This window comes from Mirounga leonina, unplaced genomic scaffold, assembly GCF_011800145.1.
Source record: "Mirounga leonina isolate KUSES-001 unplaced genomic scaffold, KU_Mleo_1.0 Mir_376, whole genome shotgun sequence".
Classification (NCBI taxonomy): Eukaryota; Metazoa; Chordata; class Mammalia; order Carnivora; family Phocidae; genus Mirounga; species Mirounga leonina.
This window is the reverse complement of record NW_023270718.1, coordinates 2057935-2085130: the sequence shown is the minus strand read 5'-3', so window position 1 is coordinate 2085130 and position 27196 is coordinate 2057935. Positions and strand designations below refer to the sequence as shown.

General features: G+C 55.2%; 1 protein-coding gene across 1 annotated transcript; it reads left to right on the top strand.

Annotated features, from left to right (window-relative positions):
• The first annotated feature begins 1291 nt into the window (after positions 1-1291).
• On the top strand, positions 1292-21619 carry EXOC3L2 (exocyst complex component 3 like 2). The gene is made up of 12 exons (XM_034986750.1): positions 1292-1368; positions 4998-5536; positions 8282-8897; positions 11179-11290; positions 12481-12582; positions 12676-12776; positions 12993-13103; positions 14323-14458; positions 17032-17154; positions 17615-17770; positions 18574-18695; positions 20913-21619. The coding sequence occupies exons 2-12, from the start codon at positions 5014-5016 to the stop codon at positions 21199-21201; spliced, it is 2391 nt and encodes a 796-aa protein (XP_034842641.1). The 5' UTR covers positions 1292-1368; positions 4998-5013; the 3' UTR covers positions 21202-21619.
• Positions 21620-27196: the final 5577 nt, after the last annotated feature.

Genomic DNA, 27196 nt, shown 5'->3' with positions numbered 1-27196 from the left:
AAAGTAACTCTAAGGGGCGCCTGGGTGGCTCAGTTGGTTAAGCGACTGCCTTCGGCTCAGGTCATGATCCTGGAGTCCTGGGATCCAGTCCCACATCGGGCTCCCTGCTCAGTGGGGAGCCTGCTTCTCCCTCTTACCCTCTCCCCTCTCATGCTGTTTCTCTCTCTCTCTCTCAAATAAATAAATAAATAAATAAAATCTAAAAAAAAAAAAAGTAACCCTAATCCCGCATCTAACCCCACCCAATCCCCAACCCATTCCCAGCCCCCACTGCACCTGCTACACGCATCCCCAACTTCCAATCCTTAGCTCTAATCTATCCCCATGTGTGCACTCGGTTAATAAATCTCTAGTGAGCACCTATTATGTGCCAGGCACATATCTAGGGATATAAAGATGAACAGGTAAACAAAATCTGCTTTGAATTCACATTCCAATGGGAGAGTCGGAAACTCTACAAGGGAGGGACACCTAGGTGGCTCAGTCAGTTAAGCGTCTGCCTTCAGCTCAGGTCATGATCTCAGGGCCCTGGCATCAAGCCCTGCTCAGCGAGGAGCCTGCCTCTCCCCCTGCTTGTGCTCTCTCTGACAAATAAATAAATAAATAATAAATAAATAAATAAATAAATAAATAAATAAATTCTTAAAAAAAGAAAAAGAACTCTACAAGGGAGACAGAAAGCTTATCATTCAAATTGAGGAAGGTGATATAAAGGAATTGACCAATCAGGTCCAGTCCCTGGGAGAGAGAAGGGTTGGGGGGGTGTGGTGTGTGGAGAAGAGCTTCTGCAGCTCAGGGAATGTCTCCTTTGAGGAACAGATGCTGGAGCTGAGGCCAGGACAATGTTGAAGGAGGCAGCCATGCAGGGACCTGGGGACAGGGCCTTTTAGGCAGAGAGAACAATTCCAAAGCCATGCCCAGTGCCACCCCCTTTCGGCCTCTAATCCCAGCTTCTGGGCCAGCAGAACCTTCCTCCTTGTCTCTACTCCAGAGCAAGGACCCCGAAGGAGAGCTCTGGGCCCGTGTCCAGCATTGGTGTCTCCCCAGGGTGCCCAGGATGGTGTTGTCACCTTGGAAGGCGTGAAGAGCAGGCAGGAGGGGGGCCGATTCCGGGTGGGGATGAGGGTGGGGGCCGGGCTGTGGCCTTGTCCTTCCCAGCACAACCCCAGCTTGGCCTAAAAGGGCAGACAGATAAAGAGTCCTTCCCGCCCCTGGGCCCAGAGAGGGAGGGGTTTCCTGACAGGAAATTGACCTCCTCTAACCCCCCCCCCCCCCAGTTCCAAGCTCTAAGCAGTTCTGACTGAAGTGTCCTCAGGGCAGGACAGTAGCCGCAGGGACAGAAGGACGGAGGCACTGACTACGTAGGAGGTGAGTGTGTTGGAGGAGGGGGCAGGACCCGCATGCCCACAGCCCGGGGTCCCCCCTGGATCTGGGCTGGACCAGAGGTGGTGAGAACACATGCCGTGAAGCCAGGAGAGGCAGGAGGCAAAGAGAGAATGTGGGGTCTGACCTCAGGAGGGTGCCAGAATGAGGGTAGGAGGAACTGGGAGCAGGAGGAGGGCTCAGGGAAGAATTTGGGGGCCCTGGGGATCCAGAGAAGCTTCGAAGAAGCAGGGAGAGTTTGGACCATCAAGGGAGACGAGACCCGAGCCATGGCTGGGTCTGATGCCCTCTGAGTTCAGGTGGGAAGACCGGCCAGAGAGGGATGGGTGCTTTGCTCCATCCCCAAGAGATGGGGGCTTGGAGATGGGAGAGAAGACAGGGCTGGGATGGAGACGGAGCAGGAGATGGGGTTCAGAAGGAAGGTGTGCGTGAACTTGAAACAGGCTGGGCTGGTGACAGCATTGTTTGGGGGCAAGGTCTGGGTGGGGGTTGTGTGGTTGGGGTCCAGTGTGGACACCATGTGTGAGGGCTGTTCTCTGATACAGACCTGGGGACTTCTGCAAACGGGTCAAGCTGCCCGCGGAGGGTTTAGGGCTTTGGGGGAAAAGGCTGGCAGCACAGAGGAGGAGGGGGGAGGGGAGGGGGAGGAGCCGGAGCCCAGAGAGGGAAGCTGGTGGCCAAGACATCCTGTGGGAGGTCGGGAGGCTGGGGGCTTGAGGGATGCCTCGGAAGTGAGTCAGGGGCTGGGCACTGGGAGGCAGATGAGGGGGCTGGAGGGGGCAGGATGTTGGAGCCAGGAAGGGGAAAGAAGAGGGGGCCGCTTTTCAGAAGATGTTGCAGTGGGCTCTGAAGATGTTGGAAATGGTTTGGGGGTATGGGATCCAGTTTAGGGATGGATGTGGGAGCCAGTGGGGGAGTGGCAAGTCCAGTTTGGGTCATGTTGACTTCTGTTAGAGGGAAGTGGGAGCCCCCTGTTTTGCAGGGGAGGTGGGGTTTTGGGGGGATGATGGAGGCAGTTCCGGGGGACAGTGAAGCCATTTGGGGGATGAAGCACAGAGAAGCCTATTTGGAAAACGAAAGACAGAAATCGGCATGTGGCGTGTGTGTGTGTGTGTGTGTATGTGTGTATGGGGGGAGTAGTATCGATTCCCCACAGCCGTGGGGGCTCCAGGCAAGGGCTGGCATGGTGACTGCCTCCCTGGGGGACAGCGGACCATGGAGACTGGAGAGAAGCTTGAGGGACAACAGCTGAGGTCTAGAGGCTGAAGTCAGGGAGGAAAGAAGGGGGTCACCTCCACGAAAGGAGATGCCCCCGCTCACAGCCCAGCCAACTCAGGGCCCTTTGAGCATCCTTCCAGATGATCCATGCAACCCCCCGACCCTGACCCCCGACGCCTGCCCAATCCCGACCCTGTCCCTCACCTGCTCAGAACCCGTCCCAGTTCAAAACAACCTACGTGGCCAGCAGTAGGAGAACGTGTGAACGGCTGACAGCCGATCCAGGTTTGCCCCGCAGCCCTTCGGTGGAATAGTACGCAACAATTAAGAGAAATCAGCTAGAGCCACAGAGCGAGGCGTGGCTACATCTCACTTGTATGTGAGCCAAAAAACAGCCATCGGACAGCAAGTTGCCGGATGCGCATAGTATGACAGCATTTACAGAGAGCCTGAAACCATGGGAAACAATGCATTATTTCTGGCTGCAAGTCTGCGGAGGCATAGAGTGAAAAGTCGGCTTGGATGGGGGACACACACCCCGGATCTGCTTTCCTTGGGGGAGGGCTAGAGTACGCAGGGTCAGGAGGAGAGTTGGGGGGCTTCGGTGCATCTGTAAGGCTTGATTCTTAAAAAAAATAAATAAAGGCAACCTGAACCAAGTAGAGCGAATGTTTGCATTAGATGCTGCTAGGATTGGAGGCACAGGGGGTGTTTGTTTTCTAATTTTTTCTGAATTTCTGAATGTTTGAACTATTTCATCATTTTAAAAAGCGCCCTTCCGTGGCTCCCCAGTGTCCTCGGGAAAAAGCCCAAGTCCCTCCTCATGGCCCTTTGAGGCCTTGCATGTCCTGCTCTTTACTGACCTCTCCAGCTTGACTCCTCCTCACCCCCAAGGAATGAGGTCCTTCCCTCCTTCCTTTGTTTCCTGTTTAGCACCCATTCATTTCTTGTGCGCCTGCCCTGGGAGCTGGGGACACAGCGGTGACTGAGACAGCCTGACCCTGACCTCTCGGGGCTTCACAGTCCAGTGGGGGACACAGACTCATCCCCAGACAGTGACAACTCAGGGTAGGCAGGGCTGGGATGGGGTAAATCCCGACGGGGGCGACTTGACTCAGCCCGGGCATCAGGGAGGGCTTCCTGGAGGAGGGGGCTTTGGGGCTGAGTCCTAAAGCCTGAATGGAGCGGGGAGAACAGGTTTCCCTGTAGAAGGATCAACACAAATGGTGGCACCCAGGAGCCTGGAGCAAGGAGGAGGAGAATGTGGGATAGCACTGGCGAGGAGCATATCTGGCCCATGAGGGCAGCTGAATTTTGTCCCAAGGGCACTGGGGAGCCATGCAAGGTTAAGAGAAGGAGAGGGAGCTGGTTTGTGCTTTAAGGAAGTCTTCAAAGGTGGGCTGGGGGGCGGGGGCAAGACAAGAGCCTGGAGACCAGGGAGGAAGTGGAGAAGCCAGAGGGGGCTTGGACTGGGGCAGGGGGCCATGGAGAGGGAGGAGATGAGGGACTTGGGAGATGGGATGAGCAGAAGTTGGGAGATTTCAAGCCCCAAGAGGGCAAGAACTGGTCTACCTTGGCCACCACTGTGTCCCCAGTGCCTTCACCGGGCAAATACCTAGTAAGGTTTTTTTTAGGGGGGGGAGGGTAGTAAAATATATAAAACATAAAATTCACCATAGGAAGCACTTTAAAGCGTAGAATTCAGCCGCATCTGGTGCATTCACAGTGTTGTCAACCATCACCACTATGTACCTGCAGAACATTTTCATTTCCCAAAAGGAAACCCAGACCCATTAAGCAGTCACTCCCCAGCCCCCCTCTCCCAGCTTATCTCCTTTCTGTCTCTATGGATTTGCCTGTTCTGGACATTTCCCAGGAAGGTTTTGCTCAAGGAATGAACAGGGTGGGGTAGAGGGGACAGGTGTGCTGGAGGGACAGGGGAGACGAGGCGGGTGCCTATGTGTGGGACGGGCTGTCTGGGTAGACGGTGGGGCCTGAGTCCCTATGCAGCTCTGCCCTTCATGGGCTGTGCCAGCTTGGCAAGGACCCTTCCCCTCTCTGAGCCTGCTTCCTCATGGAGTAGGAGGGCCCACAAAGATGATGAACCCTCCAGGCAGGAGTAAGGCAGGGAAAGGGTCTGAATGCCAATGCTCGGGGCGGGGCGGGGCGGGGGAAGAACTCCAGCCCCGGAATCAACAGGCCTGGGTCCGAACGCTGGCTTCGTCCCTGAATCACTGTGGGACCTTGGGCATCATCTGCAAAATGCGCATAATAACAGGACTAACCTCATGGGATTGGCGGGTGCTCAGACGGGGGCCTGGCAGGGGGCATTGTCGTCAGTCATCAACACCAGTACCGTCATCAATCCCAGTAATCGTCCATTATGTTTTCCCCAGGTCCCTGCCTGTCAAAATGCCCATCCTGAAGAATCTAGGGGTGGCAGATTCCAAGGTGCCCAGGGCGGGGACCCTGCCCCTGAGGTCCTCTCGGAACCCCTTTGAGGAAGTTCCAGGATTGGAAGAAGAGGAGGTTGGGGAGCTGGGGACCCTGCCCAACGGAACATCTTGTCGCCGCCGGGCCACCCTGGAGAAGCTGGCTGGCCTGGCCCCCTTCCGGTTGGCCTGGCCCCCTGGCCGGCGGGCAGGCAGCCCAGGAGATGGGCAGCCCCGCTCTTTCCTGGGCCGCGTGCTGACACCGGGGATTCGCAGGAGCTCGGCAGATTTTGGCCTCCTGGCCAGGCTTCAGGGGACCCGAGCCCAGGGCGACGAGGAGGCGGCTGGGGAGGCTGCCCGGAGACTGGCCTTCCTGAGACTGGGACGCGGGCCCAAGCCCCGCCGGGCGTCACTGGCCGAGAGGGTGGTGCCCGCAGGCGAGGCGGCTCCTGAGCCCCCACCCAAGGTCCCCGAGCCCCCAAAGGTGAAGGAGCCTCTGTCAGGTGAGTCGGGAGCCCCTCCCCACACCTGACCTCCACCTGTGATCCTACCTCCGTTCCCTTCTCCAACTTCTGTCTGCCCACCTCCATGTAGGACACCAGTCCGCCCCCCTGCAGTCCTAATCTCCATCACCAAGCCCAGGCTCTAGCTTCCTCTCCACACCTACCCCCAATCCATCCCACTCTCCAGGCACCACCGGCTTCAATCTCACCCCCATGTCCTGTGATAAGTGAATCACCAACTTTGGTCCCATCCCCTCCCAATCCCTTCCCTACCCCCAATTTCAACCCTCCTTCCCTCCCTCCCTTCAAATCTAACCTCCAACCCATCTCCTTTCAAAGTCTCCACATCCAACCTTGACCTTCTGCCTCTCCCTAACCTCCATACCCCACCCCCTTCCCATCCCCAGCCCCAACGCTGGCCCCAGACCACAACGCCCACCTCAACCTCCTCCTTCACCCCTAATCTCTTCTCCTTTTCCATCCCATTCAGAACCCCAACCCTAACTCCATCCCAGTCCCAAACCCCCAGCCTCCACCTTTAACTTCATCCCTACCTCAACTCACGTCCAAGCTTCATCTCAAACTCACTGCCATGCCCAGCGCCTACCTTCCACCTGCATCTGCCAGCTATGTCCCCCACGGCCTGTGTCCAGTTCCTGGGGCCCCCATAGTCATCGAGTCCCACATACTAGGTGGCTTAAACTACTGAAGTCTATTCTCTCAGTTCGGGAGGCTGGAAGTCTGAAATCAGGGTGTCAGCAGGGCCACATATCCTCGGAAACTCAGAGTGGAATCCTTCCTCACCTCTCCCTGCACCTGATGCTTTGCCAGTCAACCTGGGAGTTTCCTGGCTCTCGGCCACCTCACTCCTGTTCCTGTGTCTCCACACGGCCTTCTCGCTGTGATATCACATCATCTTCCCTCTGTGACGTCCCATCATCTTCCCTCTGTGTGTGTCTGTCTCTGTGTCCAAATCTCCCCTTTGTATCCGAACACCAGTCATACTGGATTAGAGCCTACCTAGGACCTCATTTTAACTTGATTACCTCTGTAAAGAACCCGTCTCCAGATAAGGTCCCCATTCTGAGCCACAGGGGCGTTAGGACTTTACACATCTTTTTTCTTGGTGGGGGGGGCAATTCAACTCAAGACACCATTCTCAACCCCAAACTACCCCAAGCCCCAGTGTCTTCTTCAATGTCTTTTTGGTTTCCACCCCATATGTATTCCAACCCCATCAGCCATCTCCACCTTGGGACACACCCATGTGCTTATCCCCAAGTCATCCCTTTGTCCCAACACCATCTTTAACCATCACTGTGCCCAACGACGCCAGGATAACCACCCACCCACCCACTGGGCCAGTGCTGTCCCACCTACAGCTGCAACCGGGTCCCCAATGTAGTCTCCCGGCCAACCCCCAACACCGGCCCATCTCAGCACCCACCTTCAACCCCAACCCCAAGCTAGCCTCCCCCTTCATTCTTAATCCCATCTCTACCCCCACCCGGAGTCCCCATCCGAACCCCCCATTCCCAACCTCCACCCACGTTCCTGGCCCCAACTCATGTCCAGATTTCATCTTCAAACTCACATCCATCCCCACCTTCATTCACCCCCATCCTCACTCCTAGCCGCCCCCCACCACACACACACCAAGGCATGCTGCTCAGCATTGGGGACCTCAGGAGAGCCCTTTCTGTGTATCCTCTACATCCTGGCCAGAGGCTATTTCAGCCCCGGCTCCCTGGGGACTGGGAGGGCACTTCAAGGAGGTGAGGAGGGGGTGACTGGAGCCCCCGCCTTCTGGAAACGGATGGGCAGAAATAGCGCTGGCCAGGAAACAGTTTCTCTGCCAGGGAGGAAGTGGAGGGGGGTGGAGGTGTCGGGGTAACCCTGGGCCACCAGGACCTTCCCTTTGCCTTCACTCAGAGGCCTCCCAACCCCACGGGGCTGGCGCTCGGCCGGGGGGGGGGGGGGGTCTGAACTCAGAGTCTCAGATCACCCCCACAGCTATCCCACCCCCAGAAGACCCCGTCTCTGGTCTTGCTAACCTCTCCCCACCTCCAAGCCTCCACTCTGCCCTCTGATCTACTCTGCCCTCCAAGCCTTCTCTCCACCCTCTCCCCCTACCTGGCTCAGACTCGCCTTCCCCCAGCCCTCCCACTGCCCAGATCCCTTTCTCTAGCTCTGATGCCCTTTTCCTGTCCTCGCCCCTCAAATATCCTGACCCCTTCCCATATCATAACCCACTTCCCAATACCCTCTGCCATCCCTTGCCCCCTGCCCCTCTCCCTTCTGCCTCAACCCCTAACCCCCACTTCCCCTGATTTCTCCCCACCCTCCTCCCCCTCCCATCCTCTTCCTAGTCTCGTGATGATGCTCTGGTCCTTTGACCTAGTTCCCTTATCCAGACGCCTATCCCATTGCCCACCCCCCTCTGCCCGTCCCTAACCCTCTCCTGTCCCCTCCCCCAGGCCCTGGCCCTCTCCCTCACCTCCTCAGCGTCCCCGCTCTCCCCGCTCCTCCCCTCCTCCTACCCCGCTCGGGTCTTCCGGGCCCCCCTCTCCTCATCCTCCACCCCTGCGTACCCCTCTCTCCCTCCCTCCCCCGACCCCCTTCCCTCAGCCCCTTCTCCTGGAACGTCCCCGACGCCTTTCTCGGCCCCCGTCACCTCCCCCCTGCCCTCCCCCCAACCCCGCGCGCCCGCTCCCCTCCCCCTGACCTCCCGCTCTGCCCCCACAGTGCTGGAGATCCTGAGCCTGATCCAGCAGCGCGAGCTCGCGCGAGCCGACGAGCACATCTTGGAGCTGGAGGCCGAGGAGCTGGCGTCGTCGGGGGGCGGCGCGCCCGGGCCGCCCGGGGCCGAGGGCGCGGGCGGGGGCCGCCGGGCGCGGGACGTGGCGCTGCTCTACGAGGCCCTGCAGCGCGAGCTGTGGGCGCTGGTGCGCGAGACGCTGGCGGGCGCCGGGCCGGGCGCCGTGGCGCAGCTGGGCCGGGTGCTGCTGCAGGAGGAGGCGGCCGACGGGCGCCGGGGCCCGGGGGCCGCCCGCAAGCTGCGCGCCCGCTGGGCCGAGGCGGTGGGGCGCGCGGCGCGGGAGCGCCTGGAGGCGGCGGCGCCCGGGGCGCCCGGGGGCCTGGCCGGGCAGCTGGAGGCGCTGCGGGCGCGGCTGCTGGAGGACCTGGGCGGGGTGCGGGGCCGCCTGGCGCCCGCCTACCCCGCGGGCCTGGGCGCCTTCGGCGTCTACCTGCGCGGCTACCACGGCGCGCTGGCCGAGTGGCTCGGGGCCGCCGCCCGCCGGAGGCTGCCGCTGGCCGACCGCTACGCGCTCCTGCATTGGCACAACGAGGTGTACCCCAGGTGAGGCGGGGCCGGCTGCCCCCGGGTCGCCCAGAACCCCCCCCCGCCAACACACGCCCCCCCAGCCCTGGCCTCTTCAGTTGCAACAGCCGGCTCTTCAATCCTAGAATCTTAACGCCGTTGGCCCTCCCGGTCCTGGGAGCCGGTGACATTGACCATCGAGCCTCTGAGCGCTGTCCACCGTGCCCGTGCTAGAACCTTAGCGACGTCGGTCCTTCCAGTCCCCAAACCTCAGCACCTCCCAGTCTGAGAACCTTTGCCCCGCGGACCCTTCCAGTCCAAGGACCTCAGCATCATCCCCACTTCCGTCCTTGGACGTGTAGCCCCGCTCAGCCTTCCTTGGCCTCGAATCGTGGCACTGGTGATCTTTACAGATCTAGAACCTTACACCCCTAGAACCTTAGCACCGTGGACCTTTCCGGTCCAAGAACCTCAGCACCGTGGACCTTTCCGGTCCAAGAACCTCAGCACCATTCCACTCCTGCATCCTTAACCCATCGATCCTTCCAGTCCTCAGCACTGTGGACATTTACAAGCTGAGCCTCTGAGCGCTAGCCACCCTTCCGCGCTAGAACCTTAGCGACATCAGTCCTTCCAGTTTTTTTTTTTTTAAGATTTTATTTATTTATTTGACAGAGAGAATGAGACAGAGAGCACATGAGAGGGGGGAGGATCAGAGGGAGAAGCAGGCTCCCTGCAGAACAGGGAGCCCGATGCGGGACTCGATCCAGGGACTCCAGGATCATGACCTGAGTGGAAGGCAGTCGCTTAACCAACTGAGCCACCCAGGCGCCCGAGTCCTTCCAGTTCTAATACCTCGGCACCCCCAGCCCAAGGACCTCAGCGTCTCAACACTTCCACCCTTGGAATCATAGCACTGCTCACCCTTCCAGTACTAGAGTCTAAGCATTGTGGATCCTTCTTGTTCTAGAAGCCTTGCATTGTTATCTTTCTGTTCTTAAAATCTTAGCACCATTGACACTTCCAGGCCTAGAACCTTCCCACCATTGACACGTATACTATTAGAATCCCAGTACTGTTCACCCTTCTGGTCCTAGAATTTAGCACCGTTGATCATTCTCGGTGTACCTTTGTACCATTGACCCTTCCAGTCCTAGTACCTTAACACCACTGACTCTTAAATACTAAAACCTTAGCACCAACATCCCTACAATCTTGGCATAGTTGACCCTCAGAAATCCTAAACTCTCTCTCTTTAGATCCTACGGCATTAACCCTGTTGATTCTTCCAATCTTAGAACTTGAGCACTGACACTTTCAATCCTAGAACCTTAGCACCAATGAGACTTCAAATCCTAAACCTTAGCTTCATTCCCTCTTTAGAGTCTAGAACTTTGATACTGTGGATCCTTGCAGCGTTAGGACTGTAACGCTCTTGGTCCCTTGAATTCTGTCACCTTAGCACTTAGAACCTCAGCACCATTGATGCTCCCAGTCCTAAAACCTTCACATGTCGAGATTTTGGATCCTAAAACATACCCATTCTTGTGGCCAGGGGATGGAATATGATTAACCATGACTCGGTCACCTACGCGCTCTGGGGAAAGGGAACTGGCCACACCCAAACCACATGTTGGCGAGCCAGTGGGGTGGGTGGTTCTTCAAACAAGATCATCCTGCTGTCACTAGAAGAATGGGAAAGCAACAGCTGGTGACATTGACTTCCTAGATCCCCTTTGGGAATATGTGTTAAGGACACTCTCACACCACCTATGAGAGATGAGGCAGGACAGGGAGTCTGGAAAGCCTCCTGGAATGGCGGGGCAGGAGTAGGAAGATGGTGCTTCTGGCTGAGAAGATGCCATGGGCAAAAGCTTGGGGTGCGTTTGGGTGGTGGTGGGGAGGGGATAGGGAGAGGGACGGTATCACCCAGGGCAGTGTGCAAGACTGTAGCATCGGGGAGTGAGAGCTAGACCCAGGAGGCCTCCAAGGCCAGGTGAGGTGGCAGGGACAAGGAGCGGAGGCGGGAGGGAGCTTCTGTCTGGTGAAGCTGATCATGGGAGAGATCTTGTGTGCCAGACCATCAAGCCCGGACTTGACCCCTGCAAGTCTTGCCCGGACACCATTCATCAGGGAGCTGACTCAGAGAGCTGGAGCCAGGGGAGCAACAATTCCAGAGACTTCCTTTGAGGGATGAGCAAAGCCGGCCCCTAGAGAGGAAGGGAGTGGCCCAGGGTCACAAACACCCTGGGTGTGGAGGGGTTCAGTTGCCCCAATCCCCCTCTCACAGACCTCCCTGTCTCTTGTCTCCCACTCACAGAGAGATCCTAGGGCTGGTGGACCTGGTAGCCCTGGAGAATGGGGAGCTGGGGCCCCTTCTGTCTCCCGGCACCCTGCGGGGCTTGGAGGATGAATGTGTCACAGATGTTAAGGTACTGGGGGACTTGGGAGCAGAAGGGACTCTGCAGGGAGGGAGGGGTCGCACTGGGCTTGGGGGCCTCTCCTCTCCCCCTTTGGCTACTCCCATTTCCCTTTTCCCTTTGTGGACTTCTGAGTTCTGCCCCCAAGACACAGAAACGTAAACCCGTACCGATCACTTCTGCCTTAGGTTCAATGTTGTTACCCAAGCACCCAGCCAGGCACAGAGAGCATCAGTAAAGGTTCGATACATTCCGATACTTCAAACCCAAATCGTAGAGCAAGAGTCAGTCACAGAAACCCAGCTCACGGTCCCAAAGCCTTGTGGAAGGAAGGCATCACAGCAAGGCCTGGACACAAGCATGACAGACGGTCAGCATGATTAATAACTGGCCAGGCATGGGCACCATTCCGCAGGATGGTCCAGCCGCGAACACCCAGCCTGACCCCGGGGCTGTTTCCCACCTGAATTCCAGTCCTGCCTCAGCCAGAGAAATCAGAATCTTTGTAACCTGAGAGCCTAGAATCTCAGACTCCAACATACCTAGATTCTCAGATTCATTGAAGGGAACATTGGACCAGTGAATCAGAGATGCATAAACCTTATGATCCCAGACCCTTGGAATTCTGGAATCACAGAATCTGACTCTCTTGAGCAAATTGTTTTGCAGAACCTGGGGAGCAGAGCCTTAGGACCATCGAATAATGAGAGAATAGACCCTCAAACTCTCTGGCTATCAGATGGAGGAAGCTTAAAACTCCAGACTCTTTTTTTTTTTTTTTTTTTAGATTTTATTTATTTGAGAGAGAGAGTGAGCAAGAGTGAGAGAGCACGAATGGGGGGTGGGGCCAGAGGGAGAAGCAGGCTCTCCGCTGAGCAGGGAGCCCTATGCAGGGCTCAATCCTGGGACTCTGGGATCATGACCTGAGCTGAAGGCAGACGCTTAACCGACTGAGCCCCCCAGTAGCCCCAAAACTACAGACTCTTAATATCAAGCTCCAAATCATAGACCTAGGGATGCAAAGTGCTGGGGAGGTTTTCTGGTCCAGCCTCCCTCCTCAGCATGACCTTTACAAGCTCAGGAGTAGAACCAAGACCTGCTTGGGGCTAAGCTGTAGGGACCATGGAGGGGGGAGGAGAAAAGGAGGGAGAGGGTCCCAGGCGCCCCTGACTCCTGTCTTTCCCCCCACCTTCCCACTCCAGGCTCAGACACGCGCAGCCCTGCTTCGGGTGCTGCAGGAGAATGAGGAGCACTGGGGGAGCACGGAGGACCGGCCCAGCAGCCTGGCGCAGGATGTGTGTGAGGTAGGGGGTGGGGAAGTGGAAGGAGAATCAGCAGGAAGAGTTCCCCGGGTGGGAAAGCAGGACCTCCCCCCTCCTCACCCCTCTCCTCTCCAGCTGCTGGAAGAACATACAGAACGAGCACCCCGCATCAGCCAGGAGTTTGGGGAGCGGATGGCCCACTGCTGCCTGGCGGGGCTAGCAGAATTCCTTCAGAGGTATGGAGGGCTGGGGGCAGGGGGACAGGGCTGGGGGGGGAGAGGCATCAGTACCCAGGATCCAACAGAGAGAGGAGAGATGAAAGGGAACCAAGTAAGGATGGGCAGAGGCTCATCAGTGAGGATCACAGGCTTTGCGGGGCTGAATGCCCAGCAAGAGGCCCTCCTCCAGCGGTACTCCATCTGTCACGCACCCTCCCTTTCTCCTGTCACCAGCTTCCAGCAGCGGGTGGAGCGATTCCATGAGCATCCAGGAGTGCGGGAGCTTCTACCTGACATCTACGTCAGCAGGACCATCTCCCTGGTCAATTGTGGGCCCCCGCTGAGGTGAGAGTGCCCAGTGTGTGTGTTGAGGGAGAGGGCCAGTGGCCGTGACAAGCTGAACTGGGGCGGGGATCCCAGAGCTGGCCCAGAGTGACAGGCACATGGGGCCTTAGAAGCATAAGACCCTAGGGAGTCCTGGAAAGGACCTTAGCATCACAGAGCCCTAGAATTACGGAGTGGAGTGATCAGAATATTGGAGTGTTCTAATTATAGGAACCTAGAAGCCAGACTCAAACACTCTAGGAATTACAGATGTTTTTTTGCCTTTTTATCTTACTCTCCTTTTTTTATTAACTTATTTTTCATGCATTTGAAAAATCGGGAATGCATTTACATGGTTCAAAATTCGAGATACAATAGGGCATACAGTGGGAAGCCGCCCTCCTACACGCTCCCCACCTTCCTTATTGCTAAAGTCTGCCATATCTTTGCTGGGGCACTTGATATATTTACCCATAAATATGTGTAAATAAGTGTATGCATGCATATGCATACTTCATGCATATGCATATTTGTGCACGTTCATATGCATATTTCATATGCACATTCCATATATATACACAAGTAAATATATTTCACTGTGTGAATACATATTATTCCTTTTCCTTTAAAAAAAAAAACCCCACAAATGGTAGACTGTTGAACACACTTTTGTGCCTTTCCCCTTAACAGCTTGGAGACCTTCCTGTTAGCACGTGGAGTTCCCACATTTCCTTTTAGATCTGAACTGTGTTCCACTGTTTGGATATACCATCACATATTTACTGTCCCCAGTGAATGGAGAGTCGGCTCCACCCTTTGGCAGAGAAAAACCTGGCACACCTGTCAATTCCTACAAACGTGGGGACTCTGAAGGACACATGCCTGGAAGGGGGCTCGCTGGGATTTTGGGCAGAAAATGCCAAGTTGCCCTCAGACCACGTTAAGGTCCTTTCAGTGATGGAGGGTCATCATTAAGAGAAGGGGGAAAGGTAGGATTTTAGAATTAGAGATGTTTAGAATCACATTCCACAGAGCTTCCATATCCCCCTAGCCTCCCAAACACCCCCTGATATCGCTCAGTCCCCAGATTCTCCCCAGAGCCCCTGACTTCCTCCAGCTCCCCATCTGACCTGTCACCCCTGTGCTCACGAAATAGAGGCCATCTAAGGAGGAAGAGCGGTCCAGGCAGTTGAGCAGAATATTGGAGCTCCTTGACTTGTGGCTCCTCTGATCCCCACAGGGCTCTGGCAGAGCGCCTTGCCCGGGTGGGGCCCCCCGAAAGTGAGCCAGCCCGAGAAGCAGCTGCCAGCGCTCTGGACCGCGTGACCCGGCTCTGCCACCGAGTCCTGGCTGACCTGCTGTTTCAGGAGCTGCAGGTGAGTGAGGCAGGGGGCTGGCGGGGGGTGGAGTGTGCCAGGACAGGGGAGCACCCCGCCAACCTGCAGTTCCTTTCAGCCCATGACTCAGTGTTCAGGAAATCGGGGGGGGGCAGGGAGGTAGTAGGGGGTGATGGCCTGTCATTTGGGGGGGTAAAGGGGGGTACAGGAAGGAAGAGAGGGGAGGATATGGTCAAGGGGAGGATGGAGAGCAACCAGCAGAAGGGGCCTTGGGGATTGGGTGGAGCCCCTCCCCACTGAGGCCCTCCAAATCCCTGCCCAGCCTCTCCTAGATCCCGGAGCCCTATTTACCTCCGGGCTCCTGCGTGTGCCAGAGGGGGCTGCAGTCGGGTCGGAGGTGGGTGAGAGTATGTGGGGAGGGCGGTTGGAGTACCTGGGAATGAGAGAGGTGTGTGTATGCCTGGTTGTAACGCAGGCTCAATCCACGTTGTACATCCCAGCTCACTCAGAGCAAGAGCCAAAGTCCTTGCTGTGGTCCCCAAGTCCCCAGATGATGTTGAGCTGACGCTTCCCTCTCTGACCTCGCTTCCTCCCACCTGTCTCCTCACTTACTCCGTTCCCAGCCTCCCAGCCCCCTTGCTGTTCCTTCACATGACAGAGTCTAGCACCTTTGCACTTGCTGATCCCTCTGTTTGGACCCCTCTTCCCCCGAGGAACCACATCGACTCGCCCTCTCCCCTCTTTCAAGCCTTGACATCTGAGTCTCACCTTCTCACTGAGACCTCCTCAGACGGCCCTATTCAAAACAGAAGCCCTGAGAGGATACTCCCTTCCTCGCTCCCTGCTATGTTTTTCTCCAAGCACTTGGCGGCCACCTGCACTCTGCTATGGCCTTTGCTTTTTTCCTTTTTTTTTTCCCCTCCCCAATCCAACTCCTCCCACAGGAATGTTAGCTTCTCAAGGGCAGGGTTTGTTGGAATGTTTCTAAAATAACTTTTTATTATGGAAAATTTCAAACATACACAAAAGTAGGCAGAATGATAGAATGGCCCCCTGGTGGACCAGTTCCAGCAAGTTGTCAAGGCCTGGCCAGTCTTGTTTCACCTCTGCCCCCCCCCCCCGCCCCCACCTGCCCCCAGATCCCCGACATCCTGTCATCATCCATCAACACTTCAGCCTGCATCTCCAGAAGATAAGAAATCCTTTTTTAAATGAACATAACCACGGTGCCGTTTTCATACCTAACACAGGGAACAATACTTCCTTAGTATCAGCAAATATATATATAATATATAATAAATATATAGCAAATATCAGATAAGTATTCAGATTCCCCTGACCTGCTTACAACGATCAAATGCTTAGAGTTTTGTTTGTCTCATTCTGCGCTGTGTCCCCCAAGTGTTCTCCATGTGTCCCCAGCCACCCACCCATGGCTGAGCCATAGAAAGGGCTCACACAGTGTTTGTTGAATGACTACATGGATAGGTGTGTGTGTGGGAAAGTGAGTGCGGGGATTATGGGGGTGCTAGGAAAGGGGTACGGTCTTTGTTCCCGGCCTACCTGCGCTGCTTCCAAGTAGGGGGACCTGGGGCAAGTTACTTGTCCTCTTGGGGTTTCTGTTTGCTCATCTGGAAAACGGGCACAGGAATTCCAGGCTTCTGGTGGGGGGGGGGCGGTGGCTGTGAGGGAGCAATGGGAACGTGGCTACAGAGTGCTTAGCTCCATCCAGGACCACGGGTCCTGGCTGATATCTTGCTAAAAATACAGGGTTTATAGCCACAGTGACATGCCCTGAGCCAGGCGCATGAGCTTTGGCTCATTTAATTCACACCTGCTTTTCAACAAAAGGCCCCGTCTTGGGAGGTTTGGACAGCCGGGTAACTGTTGGAATGAGAGAGCAGGAAGTGGGTGCGGGGCAGAGTTGGGGTAGGACCTGCTTAGACCCCGTGGACGCCAACCCCGGATGTCCATTCCCCGGGGTCCGCCCAGACCGCAGCGTCTCCCCCCACGACCCCCAGAGCCATCTCAGGAACAGACCCACTGCCTGTCCCAGCTCTTGGATCACGTTCAAGTGCCTCCCTTCCCTCCCCCCACAGAAATCCTACTGCCCTGCCGCTGCTGTCTTGAAGTTTATCAATAATTTTGAACAAGGGCCTTCCATTTTCATTTTGCTCTGGGCCCCACAAATTATACGGACGATCTTGCCAGCCACACCGACCTTCTTTCTGATCCTCTGACATGAAGACTCATCTGAAATGTGACCCGCCTTCACAGGCTGATGGAGCCACTCCCTCCCACACCCCTCACCTGGCTAACTATGACCACCCTCCGGCCCACCTCTGGTGTCCCCTCCTCCAGGAAGCCCCCCGTGACTCTCTGTGCTGACTCAGGCACCCGCTCTGGGCTTCCTAAACCGCCGGTTCCCTCGTCCCAGCCCTGACCGCTCTGGGTCCATCTTTGGGGATGGTCTGTCTCCCTCCCTGGACTGTGCGCCCCAGGAGGGCACAGCACAGCACTGCGGGTCCAGCTCTCCTCTGTGGAATTGGTAAGTGGAGAAAGAGGGTGGAAGGGAGGAGACCTAAAACCACCCCCCATTCTGTCTCACGCAGCCCCACTTCAACAAGCTGATGCGCAGGAAGTGGTTGAACAGCCCGGAGGCCCTGGATGGCATCGTGGGCACGCTGGGCGCTCAGGCCCTGGCCCTGCGCAGGATGCAGGATGAGCCCTACCAGGTGCGCGGGCTCGTCGGGGGTGGGGGGCAGGGATGGGCGTGAGAGTGGGGGAGCGGGAGCGCGCCGCAGGTGGGGGGACCCCTTCAAGGTGCGGAGCCGCTCTCTCAGCGTGAGATAGGCGGCGCTCTGCGCGGGGTCTGCGGGTTGGCAGAGGTGCGGGTACTGGGGTGTTGGGTGCGGCGGCCACAGGGTTGGGGCCTCTGGCGGGGAGAACTGCGGAGAGTGGGGGGAGGGCTGGGACGCCGCAGCCTTTGGGGGCCGGCAGGGGGGGGTCGTAGAGCCGATTAGGGGGCAGAGGAGCAGGACGGAGGTCACCCGTTGGGAGTCGCGAGGGCTGCTGGGGGGGCTGGGGGCGACGAGGGGACGCGGCGCCCTGTGGGCAGGGGAGGGGTGCCCGGGCTGGGCGCGGGGAGGGCGTCCCCGGCTGCTCACCGGCCCTCGCGTCTCCCCCGGTCCCCAGGCGCTGGTGGCCGAGCTGCACCGGCGGGCGCTGGTGGAGTACGTGCGGCCCCTGCTCCGAGGACGCCTGCGCTGCCGCTCGGCTCGGACCCGCAGCCGCGTGGCCGGGAGGCTCCGGGAGGACTCGGCGCAGCTGCAGCGCCTGTTCCGGCGGCTGGTCAGTGCGGCCCAGGGCCGGGGGGCTCCGAAACCACGGGGAAACCTGGGCTGCCGGGAAGCCCGGACCCGATAGCCGGGCCGGAGGGCTTTCGAAGAAGGCCTTCGCCCAACTTTCGGTCCACAGGGACACTTTGATCCTGGCCCTGCGCGCGTATCCTGGCCCTGCATCCTGCCTCCGGGCGCAAACCCGCATCTTGTTCCCTGTGCCCGGTGGGGGGGGGGGGGGGGAGTCGATCAGTTCAGGCCCGCGAGGTGCTCAGGGCCCTACCCGGCCAGAGCTCCCACTCCCTAAAGCAGGAGCTGTTCGGAGCACAGAGAGAGGCTAAACGCAACAGAAACCCGAGAACCTTGGCGTTGCCAAATCCAAGAATGTAAAATGACCAACTCTTATTTGCACCCAGTTGTAATCAGCAGGACCGGAAGGGCTTCACTCATCCGCATTTCCAGGACTTTCTAGCCTGCAGTACTTGGAATCGCGGGGGGCGAGGGGGGCGTCATCTTACTGAGAACGCAGGGAGGCCTCTCACACAAGTAATCCAGTTTCCCCTAAGGGTCACCTTTGGCAAACGAGGACTAGGTTCGTAGGGGTGTCCCCGAGCCCCAGATGGTCCGCGATACTGGGAGGAGATATATTTAGATTGCATTTTCCTTCACATTTCCAAAGCTTCCAGGTCCTCCCAAACCTCTGATCACGGCCTGTCCTCTGTCCCGCTTTACCGAGAGAACGAAGGTCAGGAGGGGTACGGTTTACGGGGAGGGGGACCTAGAGCCAGAGTATGAGCTTGGAACCTTCCCCTGCAGGAGTCCCAGGCCTCGTGGCTGGATGCCGTGGTGCCCCATTTGGCCGAAGTCCTGCAGCTGGAAGACACGCCCAGCATCCAGGTGGAGGTGGGGGTGCTGGTGCGGGACTACCCCGACATCAGGTGAGAGCCCCCCACCATCCCCTAGCGCCGGCCTGGCCCCTTGTTGCTGGTGCGCCGCCGCCAGGTCGAGGACTCCGGGCCTTGGCATCCGTCCCGGCGTTTCCTGCTCTTGGGCGAGGGAGGGAGGCGGCGAGCGTGTCTGATGGCCGTTTCCTGCTGGAACCAGGGCATTATTAATACGATTTCCCTCCTTCTCCCGCCGCCGCCGCCGCCACCAGGGCTCGCAAACAAACAGGCAGTCACAGGAAGCCCAGGGCAGGGGGGGCGCGGGGCCGCCGGCGGCAGGAAGGGCCGGCCCAGCCGGGGAGCCGCGGGGGACACAGGGACACGCACGGGCACGCGGGCGCACACGTACTGGGACTGGTGGATCATTTCCTCTCTGTGGGACCCTCTCCGAGCCTCTCCCAGGGGGATAATAGCACTCTTCCCATAGGATTGTTGGGGGGAATTCTCCATCATCGGTCAACATCAGCATTACCCTCGTCATCCGCGGGGACAGCAGGACCAAGACCAATTCCTGTTTATTGAGTCCTTATGTCAGACCTAAGAAAGTATGGTATCAGCCCACTCTATAAGTAAGACCTATAATAAAAGTTATTTTAGAAAATGATATGCAAGTGAAAGGCAGTGCTATTCTAAATGCTTAGCACCTCTGAGGCAGGCAGGAATTCAGTAGGTTACCCCAAATGCTACAGCTAGCAAGTGGCCAAGCTGGGACTTGAACCCCGGGGCAGGCTGGCTCAAGCTGGTGCACCTGATCACCGCCCCGCCCCCCCAAATGCGATTGGTGGTGGCAGCCCTGCAGGGCTCTTCGGGCTCCCAGACATTCTGTATATTGGGAGAGACAAAACCCCACACCACCAGGGAGTGAGGCCCCAGTAGGGTTTAGGCTCCAGGGTTGAGGACTTGGGGTGGAGGGTGAGGATTCTGGACGTGATGCAGGATGGACAGTTCTGGCTCTGGGGTGTGGGGCTCTTTGTCCTTGGGAAGACACAAAGCCCTGTGGAGTGCTTGGTGGGGGTGGGAATCCCAGCCTTCCTCCTGGATTGGGGTTTCTGATTTGGAATCTGCACTTGAACATGAAGCTCAGTTTGAAAGCTCTCAAGTTTTGGAGTGGTTCCATAGCCGACTTTGGAGCTTGTCTGAGCTGGAAGGCTCTTGAGCCACATTTTTGGATGAGCAAATTTTGGGAGCTGTGGTGATTCCAAACTGGGGATGTGGGGAAGAGAAGATGCCAAGCTGCATTTGAAGGGGGTAGTGAAGGCCCCAGGGCTCTGTCTGAAACGAAAGTTCTGGAAATGACTGTTAGGTTCAGGCTCTTAAGTCGAAATGTGGTGATGGTCCTGGAGTTTTGGGCCCACCATCTGTTGCAGAGATGCGGGTGAAGGCTCGTTGTGTTGGATTTACGGGCAAGGGTTGGAAAATAGAGTTAGTTTTGAGACAGAGTTTCTGGTTGAGGGCCCCCTGCCCCAAGGTTAATTTTCCTTCTGGAGTGGAACTTTGGTTGAGCAGGATTCTGGGGATGGGGTGTGGGGGGGTGAAGCGAGTGTTCCAAGGGGATCGAGGTGTTCTCATGGATGGGCTCTGGGTTGAGAGCTTGAGTTAGTATATGGGCTCTGGAACTGCAGGGGTGGAGAAGCTTCCAGACCTGGCCTGGGGGGGAGGGGGGAGGTGAGGGTTCAGATGGGAATGTAGACGAACCCTTCTGGGCAGCATCTGAGTGATGGTAGGGGGCTGTTGGAGGTGCGAGTGAAGATGAAGTGAGGATTGCTGCTGATTCTGGGGCTTAAGCAGCTGTGAGGGGACCAGAAGGAAGCCCAGAAGTGGTCTGAGCTGAGTTGGGGCTGAAGATTGAAGGTTAATTAGGAGCTAAGACCAGGGTGCATAGGAAGACTCCTGTGCTGGGTGTAGAGGTGAGGGTTCTGGAGTCAGTTATGAGTGGAAGGATTTGGAAATGGTTGCTTAGCGAAGTTCTGGAGGGCATGCTGGTAGGAGGAGGGGCTGGGAGGAATAGAAATGGGGAGGGAATGGGGGCTGGGATGGGGGGAGGGCTGGGGGTGCTGCTGGTCTGGGGAAAGAACCTGGAAGGGGGCTTTAAAGGGGCTCCAGAGCTAAGGCAGGTTCTGGGACGGATGGGGGCCAGACGGGGTTCACGGGTGGGCTGGTGTGTGTCTGGCACGGAGAACCCCACGCACCTGTCCCTTCCTCTCTCCCCAGGCGGAAGCACGTGGCAGCCCTCCTCGACATCCGCGGCCTGCACAACGCAGCCGCCCGCCAGGAGATCCTGGCCGTGGCCCGGGACCTGGAACTGTCTGAGGGGGGAGCCCTGTCACCCCCTCGGGACCGTGCCTTCTTCTCAGACATCTCTGTGCCCCGCCCACCTTTCTGCCTCGGCCTCCCTCTCTTCCTGGGCCGCCTTCCCCTCTCCCGGCTGGCCAGGCCTGGTTTGGCCTGTCTGCCCCGGCTTCGGCCTCTGTCTCCATCACGGCCCCCTACCCAACGCTGAGACTCTCCCAGCCCGCCACCTCAGTGCCCCCCATCTTTGCTGCTGACAAACCATCCTCCTGTACGGGCTCGCTCTTGACTCCCTGCCTGGGACCACAGACCTCCCCACCCTGGGGGGCATGGAAAGATCCTCAGAGGTCTTCTCGGCCACCCCTATACCCCCCAAATAGAAGAGAAACAGGCCGGAGGGAGCAAGGACTTTCCCAAGGCCATGAAGCTCATTCCCAGCACCAGCTCCCGGCCCAGTGTGCAGTGGAGGGCATTTTGGAAGGCTCTACAGAAGTATCCCAGGCCCCCCCTTTCCCCTCACCTCAAGGTCTGGCCCCAGTCCAATGTATTAAGGAATGTACGATACTTAGAATAAAGAGGTTTCTATTTAACACAAGGAAGGGCTGAGTCCCCAGTGTGTGGGGGAGGAAGGACCGGGGGCAGGGCCCAGGGCCAAGGGCTTCTCACACACCCGAGGCTGGGCTGGGGTCCAACTCCTGGGCAGGGCAGTGGAGGCTGAGAGAGGCCCCCCAGGCCAGAAGCAGGCAAGGTCGTCCCATTTACCCCGAGGCCCCAGGCTGCAGGACTCCGGGGCAGGCCCTCGGCCCCTCTTGGCCAGGGGCCCTCGTTTCGTCAATCCCAAAGTGCCTCTCCTTCGTTTCTGGGCCTGGTGGTTCCACCTTGGCACACCCCACCCCCCTCCATCCATCCTTAACCGGGAAGCTGTGTCGAGAGGAAGGAGGTTGGGGGCAGGGCTGGCGGCATCCAGGGCGCCCTCCTGGGTTGATGCAGGAAAATCTCAGGGTGGGAAAAATTCCAGCCTGATCCTGATCCCCATGGAGACCTTGAGGTCACCTCTCCGCTGACCCCTGCCTCTCCGGCCTGGTTGGACAGCCCATGATGGATGCTTCCTGGTGTGTGTGTGTGTTTGTGTGTGTGTGTGTGTTTTCCCTGAGAAGTGGGAAGGAGGAGGCAGCCAGGGGTCAGCTTTGGGGCTGGGGTTGGAACCTCACCCACATGTGAACTCAGGAAGGTGGGGACTCGGGACTCTTGGAGGCTCTGGACTGTGTGACCTTGGGCAGGAAGCTGCCCCTCTCTGGGGAACCGCTTAACCTCTTTTTCCCTGGGCCCAGGTGAGCCATCCAGAGGACGTACCCCCCTGGCTTCCACTCCTAAGAGGACACTCTCAATGTTACTGATGTACAACAGAGGAGTTGAGGAATGAACGACGGGTCGCAATTTGTAGGCATTTCACGAAGGACCTGTGAACCTCAGTGTAGCATTATTCTTTCCAGATTTGGGTCCCCTATTTAAAAACAGCTTTATGGAACTGGGATTTGCATGCCAGACAATTCATCCCTTTGAAGATTCGATTCAGTCACCCTTGGTATATTCGCCGATTTGCGCAACCATCACCACACTCACTGTTAGAACATTGTCATCATCCCCCAACAGAAACCCTGTACCCCTTAGCTGTCTATCCCCCTCAGGCCCTGGCGACCACTGGTCTACTTTTTGTCTTTATAGATTTGCCTATTTTGGACATTTCATATAAATGGGATCATAGAGTGTGTGTGCGTGTGTTAAGAACACTTAACATGAGAGGGTCACCTGGATGGCTCAGTCAGTTAAGCATCCAACTCTTGGTTTCGGCTCAGGCTGTGATCTTAGGGTCCTGAGATCAAGCCCTGCATCAGGCTCCATGCTCAGTGTGGAGTCTGCTTGAGATTCTCTCTCTCTCTTCCTCTCCCACTCGTGCTCTCTCTCTCTAAAATAAATAAATAAAATCTTAAAAAAAAAAGAACACTTACCATGAAATCTGTCTTTTTTTTTTTTTAAGATTTTATTTATTTATTTGACAGAGAGAGACACAGCGAGAGAGGGAACACAAGCAGGAGGAGTGGGAGAGGGAGAAGCAGGCTTCCCGCCAAGCAGGGAGCCCGATGCGGGGCTCGATCCCAGGACCCTGGGACCATGACCTGAGCCGAAGGCAGACGCTTAACGACTGAGCCACCCAGGTGCCCCGAAATCTGCCCTCTTAACACATTTTTTGAAAAGTTTTATTTATTTGAGTCATCTCAACACCCAATGTGGGGCTCAAACTCACGACCCTGAGATCAAGAGTCATATACTCCTCCGACTGAGCCTGCCCCTTACGTGTCTGACACGGTATTGTTAACTACAGGCACTGTGTCGTGCAGTGATCTCTGGAGCTCACTCATCTTGTATAACTAACTTCATCTCCACTAAACAACTCCCCATATAACCCAGCCCCCTCCCCTGGAATCACCCTCCTCTACTCTGCTTCGGTGGGTTGGAGGATTTGAGAGAGCTCATAGAAATGGAACCATGCAGAATCTGTCCTTCTGGGACTAGGGGGTTTCCCTTAGCAGAAAATCTTCCAACTCCATCCATATTGTCACAAAGGGTCAGGATTGCCTTCTCTTCAGCCTGAATATTATTCTGTTGTATGGAGAGACCACATTTTCTTTATCCATTCGTCTGGTGATGGACATTAGGGGCTCTTTCCATAGTTTGGCTCTTTGTGAATAAACACGTGGTCTTTTGCGTCTCCCTTCTTTCACTTAGCATGATGTTTTTGAGGTTCACTCATGTTGCAGCCTGCATCAGTACGTCCTTCCCTTTTACTGTCGAATAATATGACAGTGTATGTATGCACCACGTTTTATTCATCCACGTATCGGTGGATGGACATTTAGGTTGTTTCTTCTCTTTGGTTGTTATGAACATGGTGCCCCGCTTTCTTCTCGATTGCACACATTTTCTTGGTTCCCTGAGCAGCTCTGACCTTACTCTGAGCCTCAGTTTCCACTTGAATAAAACGGGAGGAAAAGTCCTAAGAGCTGCATTAATTCAGCTCCTACTGCATGCCAAGGACCATGCTCCTGAGGATTCCCTCAGTGCCCCTTCTCCACAAACATGCAGGTTTGGAAACAGAGGGGGAAGGAATGCAGTCAGAGTCACCACCCAACCAGTACCAGGGGCAGGACCCCACCTGTATACCCCAGGCTCGTACTAACAGCCACTCCTCTGAGCCAGCTGGCTGGGAGGGCACAGTGAGGTGGTCCTGGCGGAGGCATCCAGGCCAGGTCCTGACCCATGGGAAGTGCTGGGAAAACATTTGCTGTTTGGACTCAGATGGAGGTGTATTCAGTTCTGATTCCACATTTCTCTGGCTGTGGGACTGGGACAGCATTGTACCTCTTTATTGTAAGGTGCTCCTTGAGGGGCGCCTGGGTGGCTCAGTCAGTTAAGCTCCTGACTCTTGATTTCAGGTCAGGTCATGATCTCAGGGTCGTGAGATCGAGCCGGGCATCGAACCGCACATTGGGCTCTGCACTGGGTGTGAAGCCTGCTTAAAATTCTCTCTCTCCCTCAGAAGAAGAAGAAGAAAGAAGAAAGAGAAGAAAGAAGAAGAGGAGGAAAAAGGAGGAGGAGAAGGGGAGGAGGAGAAGAAGGAGGAGGAGAAGGGGAGATGGAGGAGGAGGAGAGGAAGGAGAAGAAGGAGAAGGAGAAGGGGGGGAGGAGGAGGAAGAGGAGGAAGAGGAGGAAGAGGAGGAGGAGCTCCTTGAGTGTGTCCCAAAAGGATAACATCTCATGGCACTAACATGGAACCCATGTACAGTGTGGTGGGAATTCAAAGTGGTGCAGCCACCGTGGAAACCAGTATGGGGGTTCCTTGTGAAGTTAAACATACAATCACCATAAGATCCAGCATGTCCACTTCTAGTTATATGCTCCCAAAGAATTAAGGGGCTCAAACAGTTCTTGTACACCAATGTTCCTATAGCAACGTTATTCACAATGGACAAAAGGTGGAAGCAGTCCAGGTATCCATCGACAAATGAATGGATAAACAGAATATGGTATGTCCATACAATGGTATATTATTCAGCCTTAAAAAAGAACGAAATGGTGATACCTGCCACAGCATGGATGAACTTTAAAAACATTACCCTAAGTGAGGGGCACCTGGGTGGCTCAGTCGTTAAGGGTCTGCCTTCGGCTCAGGTCATGATCCCAGGGTCCTGGGATGGAGCCCTGCATCGGGCTCCCTGCTCAGCGGGAGGCCTGCTTCTCCCTCTCCCTCTCCCCCTGCTTGTGTTCCCTCTCTCTCTGTGTCTTTCTCTGTCAAATAAATAAATAAAATCTTTACCAAAAAACAAATAAAAACATTACACTAAGTGAAATAAGCCAGACACAAAAGGACAAATACTGTATGATTCCACCTAGATGTGGTATATAGAGCAGTCAAATTCATAGAGACAGAAAGTAGAATAGTGCTTTTCAGGGGCTGGGGGGCAGGAGGGAATGAAGAGTTGTTCTTTAGCGGGTACAGCGTTTCCCATTTGGGATAACCAGAAAGTTCTTGGGGAGGATGGTGGTGAAGGTTGCAGAGCAATATGAATATACTTAATGCCACTGAAATATGCACTTAAAAATGGTTAGGATGGGGGCACCTGGGTGGCTCAGTCGGTTAAGCATCTGCTTTCGGCTCAGGTCATGATGCCGGGGTCCTGGGACTGAGTGGAGCCTGCTTCTCCCCCTCCCACTGCAGCTACCCTACTTATACTCTCTCTCTGTGTCAAATAAATAAATAAAATCTTTTAAAAAATGGTTAGGAGGGTCAATTTTATGTGCTGTATATTTTACCACAATTTTTAAAAATCTGAAGGCAAAAAAGACTTTTCTTGACATTCCAAAGCTTAAAGAATTTATCATCAGCAGACCTGCAAAACAGGAAATGTTACAGAAAGCCCTTCAAGCAGAAGGAAAAAGATACCATATGGAAATCTGTATCTACACGGAGGAATGAGAAACACCAGAAATGGTAACTATTTAGTAACCACCAGAAATGATGGGTAAGTACACAAGCTGGATTTTTTTTTATTATTATCATTCACATCTCTTTAATAGACAATTGATTAAGCAAAATTAATTACGATGTTGTGGAGTGTATAACATATGTAACAGTAAAATGCATGACAACAGCACAAATGTAGGGAGGGAGACTTGCAAAGTCCTGTCGCAAGGTTCTTACGCCATATGTGAGTTTTAGTAGGTCACTCGAACATAGTCTGTGATAAGTTAATGTTATAACATAAACTCTAAGCAAACACTAAAAGAACAAAACAAAGAGCTATAGTTAATATAGCTAAAAGCATATAAAATGGCATCATAAAAAATACTCAATCCAAATAAAGGTGGAAAAAGGGAACAAGGACCCCATAAGACAGATTAAAAAAAAAAATCAGGGGCGCCTGGGTGGCTCAGTTGGTTAAGCGACTGCCTTCGGCTCAGGTCATGATCCCAGGGTCCTGGGATCGAGCCCCACATCGGGCTCCCTGCTCCGCGGGAAGCCTGCTTCTCCCTCTCCCACTCCCCCTGCTTGTGTTCCCTCTCTCGCTGTGTCTCTCTCTGTCAAATAAATAAATAAAATCTTAAAAAAAAAAAAGTTAATAAAATTGACTGATTTCTCATTAGATTAAATCAAGAAAATAAATGATAAAATTTTCTAAATTCAGAAATGGAAGAAAGGACATCACTGCATTTTCCAAAGAAATTAAAAGTATAGAAAAAAGAATATTATGAACAATATTATGCCAATAATTTGACATGTTAGTTGAAATGGACAATTCCTTGAAAAATGCAAGTTACCAAAATTGACACAGAAGAACTAGGATATCGCAATAGCATTATAGCTATTAAAGAAATCAATTAATAGTTAAAAACCTTTCCACAAAGAAAGTGTAAGAGACAGATGGCTTCACAGTTGAATCCTGTTAAACATTTCCATAAGATGTAATATCAATCTTCCATAAACTCTTTCGGAACAGAGAGGAGGAAAGAGTGTTTACCAATTCATTTTATGGGACCAACATTACCTTGAAATAAAAATCAGACAAAAGCATTACAATAAAAGAAAAATAGAACAAATGGCCCCTATGAATTTAGATATGAAAACCCTTAACAAAATATTAACAGAT

Coding starts and splice junctions, on each gene's coding strand:
- EXOC3L2 (XM_034986750.1), top strand. CDS start 5,014: ATGCCCATCCTGAAGAATCTAGGGGTGGCAGATTCCAAGGTGCCCAGG. Junction 12,583..12,675: donor TGGCGCAGGATGTGTGTGAG/GTAGGGGGTGGG, acceptor TCTCCTCTCCAG/CTGCTGGAAGAACATACAGA. Junction 17,771..18,573: donor AGCGCCTGTTCCGGCGGCTG/GTCAGTGCGGCC, acceptor CTTCCCCTGCAG/GAGTCCCAGGCCTCGTGGCT.